This window comes from Balaenoptera borealis, assembly GCF_965194805.1.
Source record: "Balaenoptera borealis genome assembly, chromosome: 10".
Taxonomy (NCBI): domain Eukaryota; kingdom Metazoa; phylum Chordata; class Mammalia; order Artiodactyla; family Balaenopteridae; genus Balaenoptera; species Balaenoptera borealis.
Genome location: NC_138874.1, coordinates 93,553,186 through 93,575,087, shown reverse-complemented (window position 1 = coordinate 93,575,087; position 21,902 = coordinate 93,553,186). Strand labels below are relative to the sequence as shown.

Here is a 21,902-nt window from a genome sequence, read left to right as displayed (position 1 = left end):
AACTTTAAGGTGACTCTAATGCCTATGGTATTAAGTGATTTGCGGCAGGTCAAATATTTAGATAGCAGCATCATTTGGTGTTCTAGCATCCTTCTCCAAGAAAGTTGGAGGGATTAGTATGGTACTCTGTACCAGGCAAATGTGTGAACAGCCTTAGATAGCTACATGGGTTCTGACAGTGCAGAGAAAAAAAGTATTAACACAATTAGATTGTAAAACTCTTGGCCTCCATTTCACATGCTTCACGTTGGTCCACAGTCACAAAGCTTATTGTGACTGTGAAACAATAGGATTAATTGTGAAAACAGTACTTCTTTAAATATTTGAAATTAGAATGGAAAATATGTTGAAATAGATGAGGGGGTGTAAATTGAATTAAATAGTAATTGTGTTCCAAGTCCAGGCACAGACAAGTGGCTTGGAAAGTCGGGTTTTCCGTATCAGAGGGACAGGTGGTGAGAAAGCCAGAGCCTGGGGCCAGTGATGAGACAGTCCCCAACCCAGTGGTGGATTTTCTCACCATTGTGTGCTCCCTTCCCTCCTAGCCTGCCAGGGGAGGGTCCCAGGGAAGCCCTAGGCTTAAGGCAGTGGTGTTACAGTCTTGAAACCTCACTGGTAAATGATATCACAGGTTGGTTACCCAGACCCAGATCGATAAACGACTCAGGCAGCGGATCGATCACATTTCCGGGGAGGATTTACCCTTTGTAACCCGCAGGGGGGCAGGTGGTTTATCAAAAGATAAGGCTCTGGCTTGAAGGATTTAATGCCGGCTCTTTCCCCATTCCTGTCTCCTGCTCGGAGGGTCTGGGCCGTAACAGCGGGGTAATAAACTACTTTCCATTAAAGAGATCTGGGGGATAGGAGTGGGAGGGGGCCGTAAAGGTGGGGACAGAAGGCACAAATCCGCTCCAAGACGGAAAGCCAGGGTGAGGGCGCGCTGGGTTCACTTCCCCCCGCCCCTCCCCCTTCCGAAGCCACCCTGAGTTTCCGTGCCCGGGGAAGTGGCCCAGCGCCGCGCCAGGCCGCTGGCCGAGCTCTTGGCGCTCCGGCCGGGCTGCAGCCCCCTCCCCGTCGCCCCGGGCCTGGAGCCCCTCCCAGCCCGCTTCCCCTCTTTCCCTTCCCTTCCCTTCCCTTCCCGGCCCTGCCTCCGCCTCCTGCGCCCACAGCCTCCGCCAGCGCCGAGCCCCTCGGAGCCGCAGCGCGGCGAAGGGGCGCCGCCGGCCCCTCCCCAGCGCGCTGACAGCAGGCTCCGGGGCCCCCGCCCCGTCCCCTCGCCGGCGGGACACACCCCCGCCCCTCCTCTGCTCCGCCAGTTCCCGCCGGACCCACCGGGCGGCGGAGAGAGCTGGCGGGCGAGCCGGAGAGCGGCGGAGGCGGCGCTGGAGGGAAGGGGCGCGCGGCAGGCCCACGGGGAGCCGCCCGGGCGCACGGAGTCCGCGTCCCCTCCGGACCGTCCCCGCTCCGCGGCCGTACCTGAGGGCGCCGGGAGCCCGGGCAGCGACGCGCCGGACCGGGGTGGCGGGGGGGCCGGGGACCTGGGAAGCGGGTGAAGGAGCCGGAGCTCGACCAGGATGAGAAGGTGACGCCGCCGGGGGGAGCCACTCGCTTTGTGGGGGAAGATGCTCGCCTACTGCGTGCAAGATGCCACCGTGGTGGACGTGGAGAAACGGAGGAACCCCTCCAAGCACTATGTGAGTATCGCCCGTAAGACCCCCGCGGGGGGGGGCTGGCCAGGAACCCCCGAAGGCCCGGGGTGGCCCCTTGCCCTACCCGCGCTGTTGGGTCCCGGGGCTAAGTGCCCACAGGGCAGCCCTCGGCGGTGGAGTTTCTTCGCAGGGCTGTGATCTCCAGGGAAGCCTTTTCTGACCTTCCTCCACTCCCCCCACGCCCGTTTTCTTTTTTTGGCATTGGAATTGGCAAGTGGCTGCCCTTGTCTGTTACAACGGTGAAGTCATCTGTCCGCCTGAGCTTTGAAGGATGGTGGGGGGAGCGTTCGTCAAACCCTCGCTGGGAAGCTCCGTTGGGAAAGAGCATCTTCCCGTCCCTCCCTGGGGACTCGGATCGCTCACGCTCACACAGACCGAGATGCTTTCAGAGGCTTGACCTGGGGAAGGAAGCCTCACGCGAGCCTCCCACTTTTGCTCCGTTCTCTGCCTCCCTAGGCCTGGGTCTGGGGGCAGAGGGATGACGCCGCACCCCTGCCCCACCTCCACCTTCAGCCCTGAGCTTTGATTTCCTTCTTAAAGTCCTTGTGTCCGTCGGTGTGAGGAGAATTGTGGCTTATCCTTTTATCCCTCCTCTGGACATGACCCTTAACTGGGTTCATTTCCTCTTAAGAGATGCTCCATCTCCAGACACGAGGAGGCAAATGTTTGCTGTGGTCTCCGAGGAACAGCCGGCTGCCCCTCCCCCTTCCTTCTCCAGACTTAATGAGAAGGGGCTAAGGTTGATTGAGCCGAGCTCCTGGCCTGTGGGACGCGTCCCCCTTTCATCTCAGCCCCTCCTGTCTTCCCATCCTTCCCACCTTAGGAAGTAAACTGTGTCCTTGACGCCTGAGAATGCCAGTCCTAGCGGCTTTGCTCCTGTTCTTGAGATAGGAGAGACAGACAGCAGGGCATCCAAAGCCGGAGGACTGCATCTTATTTGCAAATTAGTCATTTAAAGGAGGATTTAGAATGCTCAAAGCATTCATTTTAACAATTAAAACAGGCTGTTGGTTGCTGCCCTGGACAGCACATTGATCTCTGAAATTCCTTTTATTTCCTTGTTGGAAGGGGACTGGGATTTGTGCAAATGTCAGCCTCAGGCTACTCTTTCTGTCTTTATCCCCAATAGCTCTGATCTTTGGGTTTCTTTATAGTAGAATAAATGGGCCTGGGCTCAGGTTGGGGAGGAGGTAAACCAAGGAGTCTGGTTCCTGACGGGACAGAGACATGGGTGCTGGTGGGAGAGATGTTCCTTTTGTGTTACTGGCTCAGCAAGCATCTTGCCCTGCCATTTCAAGAAAGCTCTTTTTGGAGGACTTGGGTCACCATGTGGTCACCCTCCCCTGGGGACAGATGTCCATTTGCATATCCCCGCACTTATTACGAAGACAGCCTTCCTAAGTTCTTTTCTCAAATGTTGCAGGCTAAGTTTTAGGGGTTCTTTTCTAGTCCTCAGTTAAGGTAGGCACTGCTTTCAACAGATGGCACTCTGTTCTGAGACCCAGGCAGGTGCCGGCTCTGGATTTTAGGTGAAACATCAAGTCTTAGCTTTGACCAACGATGTCCAAGATTACAGATGTAGGATGCACTCCTGGTCAGGAGCGCTGCTAAAGCGACCGGGGGGCCCGCTGCAGACAGTGCTGAGAGGTGGTTAGTGCTGAGGCTCTGAGTTACAAGCTCTTGTTCAAAGCCTGGCTCAGATACTGCTTAGCTATGCAACTTTGGGCAAATTATTTAACCTCCGTGGGCCTCAGTTTCCTCATTTTTAAAGTGAGTATAATAATAGTATCTACTTCATAGGGTTGTCTGGAGAATTAAATGAGATCATACTTGCAAAGCACTTAGCGCAGTTCCTGGCACAAAACAAGCACTCATTAAATGGTAGCTTGGCGTGATTCTGAGTAAGAAAGCACTTTTGAAAAGCAGCTATTAATGGTCTGGCAAGAAGGAAGAAAGGTTTGGGGTTTTAAGATTGATAATAATTTGTTCTGTGTGAAAAATACAAAAGAAGTCCTGTCCAATTCCCTCGAAATGATCATTTCCTCCCTTTTTATGGACAGTGTTTTCTGGGACGTCTCCACTTCCCGTGTAAGAATCAATGACATTATGTTTGGGGCCGGGAGTGATGTCACTGAGCAGATGGGGCCATACAGAGCCCTGAACCCAGGTTGTGGAAAACAGTTAAAGGAGAGAGTATTGTGTGTTATGGAATTGTGGAGCTGGCAGGGACCTGAGGACTCATGAGGCTCCACCCCCTCATTTTTACAGATGAGGAAACTGAGAACCAGATGGGGTAAAGTCACTAGTGACACAGCTAGCCACAGCACCTGGGTCTAACTGGCCTTCTGCCCATGTCGTGGGTTGGGTTCATCGAAATACCGTAAAAGGCTGGTTGGGGTTGACGAGCCCAAATATCTGGTGATAGCAAGAGGTTCCTGCACGTTTGGGGCATCAGTGCATAACATAAGGAGAGGGAGCCAATAATAGAAAGTGTCGGCAGGGCCAACAGGGCAGGAGGAGCATGCTGGGGAGGCTGTGCCTCTGAAGTTTAGGATCGCCTCCTCTCTTGGCCTTTACGTGGCGGACACCACGCACCAGAAGGTCAGGTGTTCTGGGCAAGGTGCGCTGGTGTGGGTAGCTGGCAGGACACACTGCGCCCAAGTCACGTATGTTCTGGAAGCCCTCTACGCTGAAGAAGCATGCCTTCTTTCCGCCTCTCCTCCACTGATGGTGAATTCTGAGTCTGCGGTTTGGCAAATTGCAGAGCAGAGCAGCTTTATGGGACGTGCACGTTAGCTGGAGCTAGCTGATGAGAGGCCTGGGGCCCAAGCAGGAGGGGCCCTGCTGGCCCCAGAATGCTGGGAACATACTGCAAAGGTCTTCTCAGGACATCCAGCCAAAGGCATGCTTGTCCCCGTGATGAGGGGGAGCTGCCTGGACACTGAGGGTCTTGTGTTTTGGTCTGTTTATGAGAGGCAGGCAAGTGACCTCCCTCATTTGAGTGGTGCTGTCAGCCCTTGGCTTCCTTCCCCTCTGTCAAGCCCCTGCTTGGGGTGGGTTTGGGGAAGATGGGCGGCTGCTGCTTAGGCCAGGCTCCCTGCATGGAGTTGGGCTCCTCTCTTAGCTTTTATGAGCTGCCCCTGGGGAGACCTTTAGGTAAACTGTCTTTGGCCTCAGACCACTTGTCTTTCAAATGATCCTGATGATGCTGGTTGCAAACTGCAGATACCTTTGAAAACTTTCCATAAGGATGTGAGTTCCAGTTCACATAATCCTTTGTACCCACAAGCATGTGTAGGTGTATGTCAAGTCATTTGGTGTTGGAGAGGAGCTCGTGCATCTAAAACAAACAAGAAATTACTTGTTTGGATTTGGGAGGCGTTGTGCTTTCACAGTCTTTTCCTTTCCTGATTGTTTATTTCAGACAAATACCAGTCATGAATATTCTGATCCTCTACAGGACTCTTCAGGGAATGCAAATAATAGCCAGTGTTAGCAGTTACCATCGATGGTGCCAAATGCTTAACGTGCATGATTTCATGTAATTCCTACAGTTCATCGAATGTCTTTGATTCCTTTATACAGATGGGTGAACTGAGAGGTTAGAGGTTACTCAAGGTCTCCCAGTTAGTACAAGGCAGATCTGGGTCAACTCAGGTCACTTTACCTCCAGAGGAAGCTATGAACCTACAGTGAGGCCCTTCTCCTCCACTGGAGTCTGGTTGGGGAGACCAGGCTCAGGTTTACATGATGAGAGAGCAATGCCACGTGGTATTTGAGGACTGGCTCACTGTGTGGGACGTTCACCTTGTGTCCTGGAGGTGCGTGTGTGACGGGTGATGGAGGAGGTCACTGTGAGGCAGGAGGAGTGGAACAAATCCAAGATGATATCTGCTCCCCAGTGATCCTTGAGGTGATAGACGAAGGAGCCACCCTGTAGAAATAACACATTCTCCTGTGTGTTTAGAGCATTGCAGATTTTGGTCTTGGTCCTGGGAGCTACATTTTTAGGAATTGGCCCCAGACCCATTCTTTTCTCTGCCCTTCATTTTTTCTTAAGCCCTTAGACTGTGGATCCAGCCCCATGAGAGGAAGGGTGTGCAGCTGCAGTACGGAAAGGATCTTCTCAGGCCAGTCCCACTGTGGAATGAGTGGTGGTGGGCAGATCAGGGTTTGAATCCCACCTCTGACTCTTCCTCGGCGTGCAACCTGCAGCCAGTCACTGTGGGTCTCAGTTTCCTCACCTGTAACCTCGCAGGGATTTGGGGAAATTGATCTGAGATAATTTTGGGCAAAGCTTCTACTTAGTACCTGGCCTCCATCATGGGTACTCAACATATACTAGCTTCCATGTGGTGCTCCTTATCACCAAAACACTTGAGTACGTTTAGGATCTAATAGGTGAAGCTGTGAGAGAAGGAAAGACTAAGGCAAAAAAGGAAGGCCCAGCTGTTCATAGTCTGATGGGAAAGTGGGCTACATGCCTCGTGGAAAACACCCAACATACGAGAGAAACACATAAACAAGGAGCAGCTGTTCAGACCTGGAGAGCTTCCTGGAACTGCCCTAGTGATGGCTTCCTGGTAGGCTGGGAAGGAGAAGGGAAGGAACATGTGTTGGGGGAGAGGAGTAGAGAGGTGCTGCAGGTAAGGGCAAGGTCAAATAGTATCCTAGCCCCAAGGTCAGTGCCACACATGGGTTAGCACTCTTGCCTGCTTTCTTTCTCTCTGTCTCTGTCTGCCTCTCACACGCAAGAACAGTTTCTTCTTCTCCAAGGAGGGAAGTGATCTAGGGGTGATTCACAGGTCTGACAAGGATTCCTGCTTATTGAACAACCGACCACATCCTTCAAGGCTGTTGGAAGAGGAAGCACAGCCAGCCATTTATCATGGCCCTCTTTAGAGCCGAGTGAGGGTTTGGGGGGACAAATCAGGATTGGAATCACCATGTGTGGTGGCAGGCAGAGGGGAGGCGAAGGGAAGGGAAAAATAAACCTATTTGATGTCATAGGAGACCGGTTCCAGCTCCAGAAATATAAGCGCCAGCTGCTGCATTTTCCAAGGAGATATTCCGAGGCCAGCATGAGTTAATCGCCAGTGGAGACAGTGAATTAGAGCAGTGTTGTTAGGACTTCTGACTTGGGGGTTTGCACAGCGGTCCCTGGAAATTGCCTTCTGATTTCCTCAGCCTGAGTCACTGACCAGACCATTTCTTGGCCAGAAAAAGTCTTAACAGGCAACTCTGTTCTCTTTTGCCTCTTTATTAAATAAAATAAAACAAATAATAGAGTTATACATACGGTAGTCACACTTCTTTTGAGTTCTGAGAATCCAGGAAAGGGATCATGGGTTAGGACAGGGAGCCAGGGAGAAGGAAGGACAAGGGGTGTGTGTGGGAAACGAGGTGGAGATACTGGCTTTGGAAAGAGGTTCTGAGCCAGGGCCAGAGGTGCTCTCTGCCATGGCTGTTGCCAAAAATAATGGAAGAGTCCAGGAGAGTGATGAGCGTTTGAAGCAGCGATTCCCAGAGCTGTGAGTGACTTCTTGCCCGGGCTGGGCTGCTGCTACCTGTAGTGGAGTCAGGGTGGGGAGGGGGGACTGGGGGAGGGGGAGGGGGGAGGGGGAGGGGGGACGGTGAGCCACAAGAAAGCCCCTCTCATGCCCCTGAGTAACCTCCAGGCAGGTCCCAATCAGCAGCAGGTGCTGAGCAGAGTCCAGCGAGGATGTCGAGGTGCAGGGAGAAGGGGAAGAACCCATCTGTGAGTACCTACTGTGTGCCAGGCAGTGCAGAAGAGACCCTTCAGAGGGGATTTTACTTAAGCATCATAGCAATCCCATGAAGTAGGTAGGTGTTTTTATCCCCACTTTACAGGTGTGGAAATTGAGGCCCAGAGAGTTTATGTGACTCTCACTCAGAGTAATTCAGTGGCAAGGCTGGGATTCTTACCCTGGCCTCTGACACCCAAGCCTGTGAGCTTGTCACTTCCTTCCCCATTAGAGCTGGGTCAGTGAGAGAGGGGCATGAAGATAACTGAGGAGCCCGGGCGGCACCTCCTGAGAGGATGATGTGTATCTGGAAGGCTGTGTTGTTGGAGAGACCCTGGGCTCTGGTATCCCTGGGCCAGAATCCTGTCTCTACCACTTACTACGTGGGACCCAGTGCAAGTTACTTCTCTCTCTGTGCCTCAGTTTCCTCGTCTGTTAAAAACAAACAAAACAAAATGAGGGGAAAATAGGACCTAGCTCAAAGGGTTGTGCCGAAGGGTAAATGAGTTAATAAATGTCAAGACCTTAGAACAGTACCTGGCACATATTAGGTGCAACATAGGGATTCGTTCTAATACTGATTAAGTCCTAAAGCTTCAGAAGGGGGGGCTCTCTGTGAACTGGAGTTTTCAGGGAAGACTGGCTGGCGAAGGCAGGCTTCATGCTAAGCCTTGAGGAGTAATTAGGATTTGGATGGGAAAGAGTAGGATTTAGGTGGGAAAAAGAGGAGAAGGGCATTCCAAGAAAGGGAAAAGCAAAGGTGCCGGAGGCGGGACGTGCAAAGAAAACGCGGACAAAATCCAGGTGGGGCAGAAGGATGGGGAGGAAGGGTGGGCCGGCTTCTGAGGGTCTCACGTGCCAGCCGAGGGAATTCAGAGTTTATTGTTACACCTCCACACTTTCTGCTCCTGCCAAGGATTGCAGGGGAAAGGGGGCTGCTTGTCACTGTGGGTCCCTTCTGGTGGGCCCCAGAGCTGGCTCTAGGATTGTTGTTGCAGCCGTGATGGGAACAGAGCTACATGGAACCGTTTCTGTAGCTCTGCGTTGGGGACTCTTTTTTTTTTTTTAACATCTTTATTGGAGTATAATTGCTTTACAATGGTGTGTTAGTTTCTGCTTTATAACAAAGTGAATCAGTTATACATATACATATGTTCCCATATCTCTTCCTTCTTGCGTCTCCCTCCCTCCCACCCTCCCTATCCCACCCCTCTAGGTGGTCACAAAGCCCATTTGCATTGGGTACTCTTTAGCTGCAGGCCGAGCCCAGCCCCTCTCTGTTTATAGCTCTTACTCCGAGGGGTCAGGCTACCTCATAAAAGTTGATTGCACCCCAGAGGTCTTGGGGAGGGAGGGTGGAGGAGGGGGAGGGGAATGGCAAGGAGTGAGGCGTCAGCTGCTTTGGGCCGCATCCGTGGAGGGCCCCGCCGGCAGGGCCTGAGGTCACGGTGCAGTCATTTCCACCCCCAACTACAGCGCTGCCGCTGAAGCACCCCAGTGGCAAGAGAGAGGAGACCCCGTCCTTGGAGGGTCTGGAGGCTAATACTAAACAGCTTGCTGGGAGCCCCGGATGAAGTCTCAGTGTTACCTGAAACTTTCAGGCCAACGTTGTCTTCTATTCCAGCATCTCTCTGAACCTGTTTTAGTTATAAAGACAGTGCTTCAAACTACCTCTTCATTTATTTAACCCTCACCCCGCTGCCAGATATTCCAGTAAGCCTGATTCTTTAGGGGAAATGTAATAATAAAAATAACAGCTAACAGTTCTGAATGCTTTCTACGTGCTGAGTTTTACACGGAAACTCTCAAAGCAGCCCGCCGAAGCCTGTAGTTACTGCTGGCATCCATGTCGTGCACGTGAGGACGCTGAGGCCCAGAGAGCTTAAGGGAGTTGCCAGACACCACACAGCTAAGAAGCTGCGTGTGGAGAGGCGCCTGCAATGACCCAGGCCTGCTGACTCCAAAGCTGGCCTTGTCCCCATAGAAGCCTCACAGCCAGCCCTCCATCACATGCCACACCTGGGGAGACTGGGCCCCAAGGAGATTCCACCTGAGGCCTGGCTGGTTGGCTTCTCAAGATGTGAGACCTTCCACATGTCACCTTCCCCACTTGATCTCCATTTGCCCATCTAGTAAATGGGCTGACTGCTTCCTTTCTGCCTTGTAGAGGGGAGGGTGGATAGGAAAGCTGCTTTGGAAAACGCTGAGCCCAGAGAAAATAGCTATGTGAAGGGGTCCTAGATCCCTCAATCTGGTTTCTTAATCGTTTGTGAAGGGGATGCTTTACAAAAAGAAGCTTTTCCTGATGCCAGGGAATTTTTAGACAAGGTTTCCTTGCCATACTACCTCCCCTGAGAAGCCTATAGCCAGGGTTGACTCAGGACCACTTTAGGCCCCCAGTGAAGATGTTTTCTAGAAAACCACCTCTGGGAACTACGCTTTGCTTCATTCCAAGCCGATCACTTTTGTGAATGGAAGAGACAGAGCTATTTCCAGTCCCATCTCTCCCGGCTGTTACCTGAGGGGAGGAAGTGACATCCAGGGGGCTGAGCTAGCAAAGGGGAAACAGCTGTGCTTTCTGCCCCTCCCTCGGCTGCTTTCTCGGGCCCTTTGCTGTCATTTCCCTTTGCCTGTGAGGAAGCCACCCTCCCTAGGCCTGGGGCGGTAGGGTTGGGGCAGGATTCCTTCCTCTGTGTGTGTCAGTGCAGCATAAATTATGCAGTGGGACGTTTTGGGCCCTCCGGTCTGTCTCTGGACTCCCTGGAGTGTGAACCAGACCTGACAGAAATTGATCACTCAGGGAGTGGGAGTGGGGTGCTGCCCAATGCTGATAGTGAACTTGCAGGGTCAGGGATGGCGTGGGTGTGGGCCAGTCTGTATTTCTGCCTATCACTGCGTGGTCCCCAGTAGAGAGCCCTGGCTGTTTTCCTTTTTCCAGGACTATTCTCACTCAGTAACAAAGGAGACCTTGACCTCTATTACATGGGCACCATCATCATAACAGCTACCACGTATTGAATGCCTATTTTGTGCCAGGCACTGCCAGGCCTCTTGCTTATAATCTCTGGTCCTGACACAGCCCTGAAGGTGTGCATTTTTAACCCCATTTTACGCATATGGAGACTGAGGTTCAGAAAGTTGAGGTTGCATTGTTAGTCAAGCACAAAGCCAGGTGTGTTTGGGCCTCTACCCCCAGGCGGTGCCTGTTTCACACTGTCACTGTGACTTGCACATTGGTCCATCTCCTGGGCTGCCCCAGGTTGGGGGTTGGGGAGCTTCTGCCGGCCCAGCGCATCGTCCTCCTGGGGAATAGTGTTCTTTGTGGAGAGAGCCTGCCTTGCTGGCTTTGCCCACCTAAGGGTTCTGAGCGTGAAGGGATTGTCTCTGCTGTTTGAAGCGGCTGCTTTGTAAACTCTTTCATGGTAGGCCCCATTCTGACCCAGCTTTATTCCGTTTCCTGATGGCCCAGACCCAAAGGGCTATTTTAAGGGCCTTGCCTGTGTGGGAGAATTTCTCTTTGTAGCAACAGAGAGGGAGGCCTGGCTGGCCTGGCATGGTGCTGGCAGTGGGGCTCCGAGAGAGCGAAACTCTTTCCTGAATTCTGCCTCCTGGGCAGAATTCATCGGGCTCTCAGCACAGGGCCTGGCACCCAGAAGGGACACGGTCACTTGTCAGTGAGGGTAGGGCTTCCAGAGGTGGCTGCCCAGGGATTTCTGCTGGTCTAAGCCCCGGTGGCTTGGCAAACTGATCCTTCTCTCGCAGAGTTAAGGCCTGTAATAGGACAATGTCTGGACTTTGGTTTCCAGCCGGGGTTAATTATTTACTTTAGTCATCGCTCATTAGCAACTGGAGAAAAGCAGCCTCATTTTCCCCATGATTGCTGGATGTGGCAGCTCCTGGGCAGGGATAGTGGGGAAGGTGAGTCAGAGAATGTGTGAGCGGAGCCCTTCTAGGTGCAGGCACGGGGCTAGGGCTTCTCATCCACCGTCTTCTTTAATCCCCTCTGCCACCCTGAGCATCACCCCTGTTGCACAGCCAAAGAAGCAGGGGCTCAGGGAGGTGCAGCGTCTTGCCCCGCGTCACATGGCCATGAACGGTGAAAGCCAGGGTTTGAACCCAGATCTCTGCAGTGATGAAAGCCCGTGATGGTTCCACTGTGGTCCCTGCAGATTTGATGGATTACCCACCCCACAAAGGTTAGGTTGCTAGGTAGGAGTACTTCTCTTTCTTCCCTGCCCTCAGCTGGAGGCATCCACACATATCAAAACTAGCTGCGCCGGGTTTTTCTCTACACCCTCTGCCCTCCCTCAGACTCTGGTCTCCGCGGCTGTATTTCTCCCTCTGCTGTACTGTGCCCATGGGAGTCTCGTCCCTGATCTGTGGCTGTGCTAGGGTATGGAACGCTGAGAGCACTGCCCTGGGCTTAAGAAAGGAAGTCAGCCCAAAGGGCATATGCACAGTGGGCCTTCCCTTGGAAGGCTGGAGCCCTGCAGCTTTATAGTGGCTTTGTCTCCCGAGAGCTTCCCGAGAGGCTGGGAGACTAGGAAGCACGTCACGTGGGTCCCTGATAAAACTTCAAGGGTTTGGATTAAACCCTGGTCATCTGCCCACTCTGACCTTCCCCCAGAGCCCCTCCATTAACATGTGATGTGGTTGGAGCTGGTATTTGGGATCAGATAACAAACCTCTTGCTACCTAGAATGGACCCCTAGCAAGGTCTGGCCTCTATTTTGGGATTCAAATTTTTATTCCCCTTGAACTCGTGTCCAGAGGCGCTTTTAAAAGCCTGGCCCTTCAGAAGCTCCAGCTGCTGGGGGTTCTACATCCCGTCCTCAAGGATGGCGGCTAGCATGGCACTAGCCATGGTTGGGAGCAGGGAGCAGTTTATTTCCCAGGCACTTTCAGCCTGCTGCTTGCTCAGGCTAAACTGGGCTCTGGCAACTGGAGCTAGCCCCAGAGAGGGCCTCAGGTGGCAGCAGTTGGAAGCTGAGGGCAAGAGGATGGGGGCAGAGCACCGGCTCCCCTGATACCTGGGCTCAGGCTCTGAAGCCCTTTTACTACCTTGTTTCACTTGTTCAAGTTTCTTCCCTGCCATGGGCCTCAACTTTCTCATCTGTAAAATGAGAATAATAGTAGTAATAATAACAACACTTAGCCCATTTGGTTGTTACTCTGCATAGTGCTGGGGACATGGCTGTTGTTCAATAGATGGCAGCTGTTGTTATTATTATCTTGGTCATCCTTCATGGTTTTGCTTAGTTTCTGCCACCTCCCAGAAGCTTCCAAGACTTCTCATCTTACAATGTTTTCTGTCCGTGAATTTTTGCAAAGTTTATTGTTTTAACCTCTCCTGTAACTCTTACCAAGAATGGCCTTGGGTTGCTCAGTTTGGGGCAAGCCTATGTATGTCTCCTGTGCCTGATTGATGGAAAAACCCATTGTGGGGTGGACCTTAATCTGATGCTTATTTGTATTCATTCATTCATTCATTCATTCAATCAATCAATCAACATTTGAATGTTTACTATGTGCCAGGCACTGGGAACACAGCAGGACTGATAAAAATCCCTGCCCTTTTGGAGCTCACATTCTGATAGGGGGAGGGAAATAATAAACAAAACTGGTGAAATATGTAGTGTGCTAGATGGGGGATAAATGCTGTAGAGAAAACTAAGCGAGGTGAGGGAGACAGGGAATGGCAGTGGTGATGGGAGTTGCTGTGCTATTTTATAGAGTGTGGCCAGGGACAGCTCCCCTGTATAGTGACTTTTAAGTAAGATCTGAAGGAGGAGAGGGAGTGAGGCCTGTGGATATTTGGAACAAAAATGGTTGAGAGAGAGGGAACAGCAAGTGCTAAGGCCCTGAGGTAGGACTATGCCTAGCCTTTTCAGAGAAGAGCAAGAGGCTGGTGTGGCCCAGTGGCATGAGCAAGAGGGAGAGCAGTGGGCAGTGAGGTCAGACAGCTGAAGAGCCCAAGTTGTGCCTGTATCCCTCCCAGCACGAAGCCGGGGGCTCTGCTTGGCAATGAGGCATCCTCTTGACTTGCTGAAGCCAGAAACTGGTCAAAACACGGCTGGAGAGGTCGCTCTGGGGACTGTTTGGGGTTTGACCCTGACCCCCCAAGAGGGATTCTGTGGGGAAATACAACCTCCATCAGCAATGTCTTGGATAGCAACTCAGAACCCCGAAGGTAGTGCACGTCTTAGGGAGTTTCACTAACTGAACATTAGTTTTGTACCTACTGTGTGCAAGGCACCATGCTGAAAGCAGTCCCTGCAGCTGGGAGCTAGAGGCTGGGGAGCTCCTGCAAAGGCAGCGGCCTCCACATCCTTTCATCTTTAAACTCCCTCCCTCATGCTAGCTGACGGTCTGGATCACAGCAGGTCCTTGAGCAGTGAAATAAATCTGTAGACGAAGGCTTTATCCTATTAAACCCCTACCTCCTCCTACCCCACTCCTATTTTTTAAAGAACCACAGCTTTTAACTTACAATTGTGGCAATCGGTCATTTGAAATGTAGAATGTGTATTCCTATCGATATAATACTGTAAATGGTGGTAAGATTCTCAGGCCATTCCACCAAAACCTTACTCATCCATGGAGTAGATGGAATCAGAGCACCAAGAACCAGATGTCTCTAGTTCACCTATATCACGGGCCAGCCTGGGAACTTAAATTCCATGTGTAGTAGCCAGGGGAACTGTCCTCCAGTGTCCATAGTGAGAAGGAAACTTCCAGGCTAACTGATGATGGTAATGATGATGATGATAGTAATAACATTAGGAGCACGAATTATGTGACAGCCATTCTTCTAAGTGCTTCACTCTTTACAGCAGCCTGATGAGAAGAGCACTCTTATGGTCCTTACTTTATTGATGAGAGAACAGAGACACAGAGAGGTTAATTTACCAATGGTCGTAAGCGAGGAGGAGGCAGGGCTGGGGCTCAGAGCCAGGCAATGGGGCTCCGAAGTCCTTCGGGAAACCTCTTATGTCCTGGCCTTCCAGGGAGTCCCGCCAGCGAGGCTGCCACAGCCTAGCCTGGCCATCCACAGACCTTAGTTAACAAGTGTCAGAGTTGGGAACCGAAGCCACTGGTGGCAGGCAGGAGCGGCCCCTCTTTGTTCCTGAGACAGGAAAAGCCATTTGTTCCTGGAGCCTGACACTGCAGGGGGTGGGTTTGCTGGGCATGGTCGTCTTCCTGGGCCATTTACAAGTCCAGCACTTGGGGCTGGGGTGGGGAGCACTGTATCTGTTGGTGGAGAGGCCAGATTAGAGCGTCTGGCAAGATGTTTCTGACACCTAGGCCATTCAGCTCAGCCAAGCTCAGCAGGTGACCAGGGATGTTGCTTTAGCTGGGAGGGGGCACCCTCCCCATTCTGCCCTGTTCAGTTTATTGTTAGAATGAGCTGGGCCTTAAGCAGTCCTTCCTCTCTCCCTGGGCCCCAAAATAAACAGCAGCTGTTGGCTGCATCGTCTCTGTCAGCTGCCAGTCTGTCAACAGCCCCTAGCTCTCGTTTGCTCCCCTCTTTGGGTTTAATGCCATGGGGCACTGGGGACCCTACAGAGCCTGCCTTGCTGGCCAGCTGGTGTGCCCTGGCATGCCCTCTCCCAGGCAGTGCTGGCCTGTTGGCCGCACACTGGCATTGTCCCCTCGTGCCCTGCGGGGAGGCAGGTCCTCATGGTGGTCACAAACTCAGGCTCCAGAGTCTGACATCGGTTCTGCTCCTGGCTCTGCCATTTAGCTGGTGACCTTGGGCAGGTAGCCTCACTCTGAGCCTGTTTCCTTCTCTGTAAAATCCGGTCATGGGTTCTAGATCCTGGTATCCTGTGAGGATTGAGACCAGTGCTATCAAGGCAGTGCTGTCTGGCTTCTGCCGTTGAAGCCAGACTGGCTGATCTGAGTCCTCGCTTTGGCACTCAGGAGCTTTGTGCCCTCGGGGCAGGTGCTGGAGTTCTCCTCACCTAGGTTTTCTCATCTGTACAATGTGGATAATAAAAGCATCTTCCAGGCTGGTGGTGAGGATTAAATGAGCTGTGCCAAGCACAGAGTAGGAGCTCAATGAATGGAATAACATGTGCTCCCTTTGACAGATGAGGCAGCATCCCCTAAAAGAGTTGTCCACAGGCGCACATCCGAGCGCTAACAGGATTACTCCTCCCCTAACCGTTGTATCTGCGTGGCTGTGCCAATTTGTTGGCTTTGTTTCTACCCTGCGTTCAGAACTTCCACTTGAGGGGCTGGGGGTTGGGGGGCGGTGCGGTAGAACTGATTATAAAAGCAGGACGGAGGCATGAGAAAGGAGAGCTGGGATTTCTGTTCTACTTGGCAGTGGTTCTGCTGATGTAACATAAGAAATGGGAAGAAGACCGGGTCCGAGACCATGGACTGCCTTCAGCTGCTGGGCAGATGCCCCGTGGTGTTGACCAGTTTTCTCTGCTGACGTGTGAGCCCCAAGATGTTCTTTCATGTGATCTCCACAACCTCCCCGTGGGCCAGCCTGCCTTGGCTCCGTACTCTGGGAAACTCTTGTGTTCTTTGGCTGTTCCTTGCAATTACCGTCCCTTGTGGAAAGCTTGTACTGGGAACCCCCATTACAGCATCCAGACCCAAAAGTCATCATTCTCAAAAAGAAAAAAAAGGCACTTGACCCCAATTGTGTTGCGCTTCAGTGCTACGTGCCGCTGTGGGCACACCAACCCCCCAGTAAAGAGACCCTCACTCAGCAGGGAGCATTTGCACTGTCTCCCCAGGAGCCTGGTCCTTAAAGAGGTGGCTGGGCCGGCTGTCTTGTCTCCTCCATGCTGCTCTTGCCAGTTCTCGTCCCAGGAGAGAGGTCAATGGCAATTCCATTCCCAACATTCAGGGATGACCCTTTCTGATAGACTGGTGAGGAGAATGAGTCTGCACTTTCGAGAGGAATGTGGCAAAGTAGTTTAGAGCAGGGGCTCTGGAACCAGATTGCCTAAATCCAAGTTTCTCCTCTCCCATTTATTTCTGTGTGACCTTGGGCAAGTCACGTAACCTCTCTGTGCTTCAGTTTCCTGTTCTGTAAAATGGAGATAATAATAGTACCTTCCTCATAGGATTGTTGGGAGGATTAAATGAGATAATGATGATAAAAGCACTTATAACAGTGCCTGGGGCAGAGTTAGTGCTACCTAAGGGTTACTGTTGTTATCTGAGCTGGCAGGGCAGGTGCAGTCTGCTTCCTATCAGCCCAGGCCTGACGGATATATATATAGAAGCCTTGAGAAGATGCCTGGGGTTTGTGACAGAGGCATCTGGGATGGAGCTTATGGCATGTTCTAGAGGAAGGGGGTGTAAAGATTCAGACAAGTGTTCCAAAGCTGACTCCACCATTTCCTAGCTGAGTGCCGCCAGCGAGTTGCTCATCCCTCTCAGCTCAGTTTCCTCAGCTGACTGTGCCCACGCCTTCCTCGTAGGGTCATTGTAAGAACCCAAGACAGGGTAAAGCATCTAGTAGGCACTCTCCTTTCCTTTAAATGGTGGCCATTTAAACAGCCTTGTGGTTTTGCAAGGGGACCAAGGGGATGGTCAGTGGGCTCCAGCCTGACCTTTCTGGCTGGGAGCCTTGAATTGCACTCTTTCCACACCTCTCGCCTCATGAGCAGCCTCTGGGTGTTTATTGCAGCAGGGCTGCCCATGCAGAAGGTGACGGTGCCTCCTGCCGGTACCATCAGTATCCCAGGTTGTCAAGCTCCTCACAAACAGTCTTGCTGCCTCTGAGGGACCTGCTAGGAAGGGCTGTAGGTCTCCTGTTTCACAGATAGGAAAGGCTCAGAGAGGCACATGACTCCTGTGATTGTGGAGGACACTGTTGATGCCCCGCCCCATACGCCCTGGGCTCACCTGAGTTCACCTGCAGCGGTTTCCAGCGTGCTGGCAGCTCCCCTCCTCGAGCTTTCCCCACTGTCGCCTCTCCCCACCTCACTTCTCTGGGCGAGGGCTCCCTCCAGCAAGGGCACCACGGGAGCTTGCTCTACCCAAGCAGGTGCAGCTGAGGAAGGCCAGGGGAGGGGGCGGAGGCGAGTTGTCATTCCGTCATCATATCATCCCAGGGAGTTGATATCTCAGCTGCCTGCTCTCCACTGGGACAATTCGGAGGCGATTTCCAGCCAGAACCTCAGAGGATCCCCAGCAGGACTGAGCCCCAATGCCCACAGCAGTAAATTGGCCATAAAGTACCCTTTATCGGCCTTTATCCTTTCCTGGTCTCGCTCTCCATACTTACTCACTTGGGATTCCGGGAATCATCTGCCTAATAAACAGCCTGTACCCAAGGCCTTGTCTCAGGGTCTGCTTTGGAATGAACCCAAACTATGATAGCAAACTCCTCCTTCTAGCAACTGGTGGAGCGAAGACTGAGAACCTCTGTCCGTGACTCAGTTCCCCAGGCCGTGCTGTCTTTCTGGAGGTTCCTGGGGTTCTTGTTATAGAGGAGTCAGGATCCTTGTTTGATACAGGTTTTTTTAAGCTAATAAGAGGCAGTGAGTCATTGTGGACAGGGCTGAAGAATACTTGATCAATACAGCAGCTTCTGGGGGCCTCATCAGAGAAGGAGACCAGTCAATGCAAACATGACCGAGAGAAGCTGGGCCTTGGACACGTGGGAATCTGACCTTGTATAAACTTGCCTCAGGAAAGAAATAAACAAACAAGGGACTTTTGGATAAATAGAAATCTAGTATCTTTATCCATCATAGGTCAGGCTGGGAGGAGCAGTGCAAGTGTCTGAGGAAATGAGGTCGGGGGCTGCTGGCCTCTGTGCCCAGGTACAAGGTGACATAATGTGAGCAAGACACTCTGTCATTTGTATCTGCTGTAATCTGGCTAGTTGGCGGGGAGTTAGGCATTACGAACATTAAAGCTTCTTGTGATAGTGTTTGAAATTGTGGTGAGACTGGGTGTCCTTACAGAGGGTGAAAGCATCTTTAAGAAAATAGAAAAAAGGAGGAGAGAGAGTGTGTGTGTGTGTGTGTGTGTGTGTGTGTTTGAGTGTGGAATGCATGTGTATTTGGAGGTGTGTAATGTCTGTGTGTGTGTTTGGGTGTGGTGTGTTATGGGGGTGTATTTGGGGATATCTTGTGTGTGTGTTGCAGGGTGTTTGGGATTATGTCTGGGTGGTATATCAGTATATGTCTGGGAGTGTGTGTGCATTTTGTGTGTGGTATGTTTGTGTGTGTGTGTGTGTGTGTGTGTGTAGTACAAGCTGTTGGGTCATTGTCCATCAGGCATATTCCTGGGGCCATCTTTTATCCTTGAGAACTCCTTGTGGTCAGGCTAGAGGGTCCCAAAATACTTAGATTTTAGTATAAAATGGAATCATAGACCCTCACATATACTTACCCTAACTACCTTTTCTCCTTTTCTCTAGTGCCTCTTCTGAGTCAGGCAGGTTTACACAGACCTCATTTCACTCTCACAAAAGAAAGATGGTATTACTCCCATTGTTATAGGCAAGGAAACTGGGAATTGGGAAGGTTAAGTCACTCACTCAAGGTGACACAGCTAGTAAGTAGCAGAACTGGGATCTGACCGACCTCTGAACTTCCACCCCCCTGCCCCCTCCACCCATGTGGGGTGAGCTGGTGGGTGGGATTCTGCCGTGACTTTGCATGTGCAGAAAGGGCCCTCTTCTCCATCCAGGGCACTTGCTCTAGAAACATGACTTCTAGCTTCAGAGGAGGCCCCGGAAGAAGATTTGCGGGAGCAGGAAGACTGTGAGGCAGGGCTGTGTGAACTAGGCTGGTGTAGACGTGCCAGAGGACCTGATCCCAGGAAAGAGTTGTGACCCAGAGCAGGGGGGAGATGGAGGAGAGACTCTAGAAGCAACGGGGGAATTGAGAAGGGAAGCTAGAAGAGGCCTTGAGTTCCTCCCCAGGGCCTCAAGGAGAGGGTATGTACACATTTTTGCTGGGTAAGGAATCTTATGCCTGGTTTTATCCTCCAAGAGCAAACGTCCATCTCCTGTTTTACTGTGAGCCGGTTACGTGTCCAGGTGTGCGGGGCTGGGGCAATGCGGACCTGTCCGTGTTATCTGTTATGTGACCTAACCCCTAATAAGGGGACGCACAGAGAAACAGGCCTTCCCTACCTGGATTCCTGGAAGGAAGAGAGGGTGGCCATTTCGTCAGTGTGCGTTCTTGGCAGAGAGAGGCAGTGGGGCCCCTGGGCTTGCCTGGCTGCTCCCGCCCACAGGAGCTCACATCAGACAGTAGGGAATCCCATGGAAGCTTCAGTCCCAGATGTGAGTCTGGGTGGGGCATTTGGGACTTATTCATGGGGTTCAGATACCCTTGGGTTCCCAGAGCTGCTGGGAGAGGGCCCCCTGGTACCCAGCCAGCTCAGTGACTCCAAACAACTCCTCAGGAGCAGACAGTTCCTGCCACTGTCCCTGAGAACCTTAAAGGACCACCTCTGCCCCACCCACATCCCCCGAACATCAGCCAGGATGAACCCAGGGAAGCAGGTGCATTCACGCAAGGCAGCCTAAGCAGCCCAAATTTTCAAAAGCCATCCTCTAATAAGTTCCCAGCCCCAATGCTATTAATATTAGGCGTTAACCTAATACAGTGTTAACCCTGTGGACTTGTTTGGCTCTCTGCTGACGTGGATTAGGATGGGATAGAGTGCAGCGGTTACAGGCGAGGCCGAGTCCCTCACAAGCCACGTGACTTTGGGCAAATTATTTAATCTCCCCGAGCCTCAGTTTCCTTATCTGTAAAATAGGGATAATAAAAGTACCACAAACTCATAGAGCTGGTGGCTGGCATCGAAGCATTATGAATGATAAAAATATAGGAACCAGCGGGAGCTGGGCATCCTCGTGTAGCTCCCCGCGTTAAGGCAGTAGAGAGCCCACATTGATGCTCTTAGCCCCCCTCCCTTTTTGGGAACAGCTTTATTGAGATATAATTCTCATACCATACAACCAACCCATTTAAAGTATACATTTTAGTATATTCATAGAATTGTGCAACCACTACCACAGTCAATTTTAGAACATTTTTATTACCCCAAGAAGCAAGTATGCTTTAGCCATCACTTCCAACCTCCCTACCCACACCCCCGCTGGTCCCAAGCCCTTAGAAACCACTAATTTTCTTTCTATCCTTATGGATTTGCCTATTCTGAACATTTTATATAAATGGAACTATCAACTACATGGTCTTTTGTGACTGGCTTTCTTTCACTAATATAACGTTTTCAAAGTTCATCCACCATCAGCCCTTTTGATGGCTTATAGCGTGAGCTTGATTCATTCCCTGTGCTGGCCCAGGAGCCCTGGGCACAAACCCTCACCGTGACTTTGGCAGGGCTGGCCTGCGGTCCTGAGTGCAGGTTCCACTGGAGCATTTCCTCTCTCTGCCCTTTGGAGCATGTGGATTTTTCTCTCCTACTCTACTGTTTTGAAACTGGTCGAGGCTGGATCTTGTAGGAAATGTTGAATGCGCCTGCAGTTTATTCCCATTACTTCCTCTGGCCTGGTCAGCAACTTGGGGGCAGGGTGGAAACTGTGCAAAGTCTTTACTCATCTGTTCCCCGGGGACTCTCCTTCCGGGAGGGGATGGGGAGAGAGACAACAAAGCGTCTTTATTTGTTTTTAGTGTTGACTAACTTCCCAGCCCCCTTACCAAGTTCTGGTGAAAGTTGCTGGGCTCCTGGTCAGGCTCTCTTCCCTCGAGACACAGGGTCATGGGACTTCTCTCTTGGGGGCAGCTGATGGGGAAGTCACCAAGTGTTTTGGAGTTCTCTGTGTGTGGAGTCAGACTGCATTTGTTTCTCCTCTAGCTAGAGCTGGTCCAGTGCAAAACTGGGAATCCGTTAGGAGGCAAGTAACAAAATCCCATCTAAAACTATCTTAAACCATACGGAAATTTATCATCTTACTTTGAAGTAAGATGTAGATAGAAAGTAGAAGTAGATAGAAAAAAATTATAATTAAAAAAACTATCCTATTAATGAACATTTAGATTGTTTTCAACTTTTTTATTTTTGCCATTATAAACAGTGCTGCCCTATATATATCTATATATATCTATCTATATATATATATGAGCTACTATTTTTGTAGGATAAATTATCAAAGCGACACTGATAGGTAAGAGTGTCTGGGGTTTATGTTAGGTAGGTCAGTCCACATTTAATCCATTTTCCTATTCCGTCTGTGTCTAAATCCATACAATGAGAACTGATACTTCCAATGAAGACCCTTGTGGATCCCTGATGTTTGTGGAATCAATTTAGGAACACTGTATTATCTTGCATCCCCCTCCTTCCCAATCTATGGCTGGGCATCAGGCTAAAGTAATGTTTAAAAGCAAAAGACACAACGTAAAGGACTTTTTGGTCAACAAGAGTATTTCACATATTCTAGACCCTTGAGTATACTACTTAGCAGTTT

General features: G+C 51.3%; 1 protein-coding gene across 5 annotated transcripts in view; it reads left to right on the top strand.

Moving 5' to 3' along the window:
- The first annotated feature begins 1,557 nt into the window (after positions 1–1,557).
- SH3PXD2A (SH3 and PX domains 2A) overlaps positions 1,558–21,902 on the top strand; it is a 241,159-nt gene continuing 220,814 nt past the window's right edge. For all 5 annotated transcript variants that reach the window (XR_014249245.1, XM_082408274.1, XM_082408273.1 and 2 more), the window contains exon 1: positions 1,558–1,694. Coding sequence is in view for 4 of the 5 variants with exons in the window: in XM_082408274.1 (XP_082264400.1) it covers positions 1,623–1,694 (72 nt within the window). In the remaining variant the exon portion in view is untranslated. The remainder of the gene's footprint in view (positions 1,695–21,902) is intronic.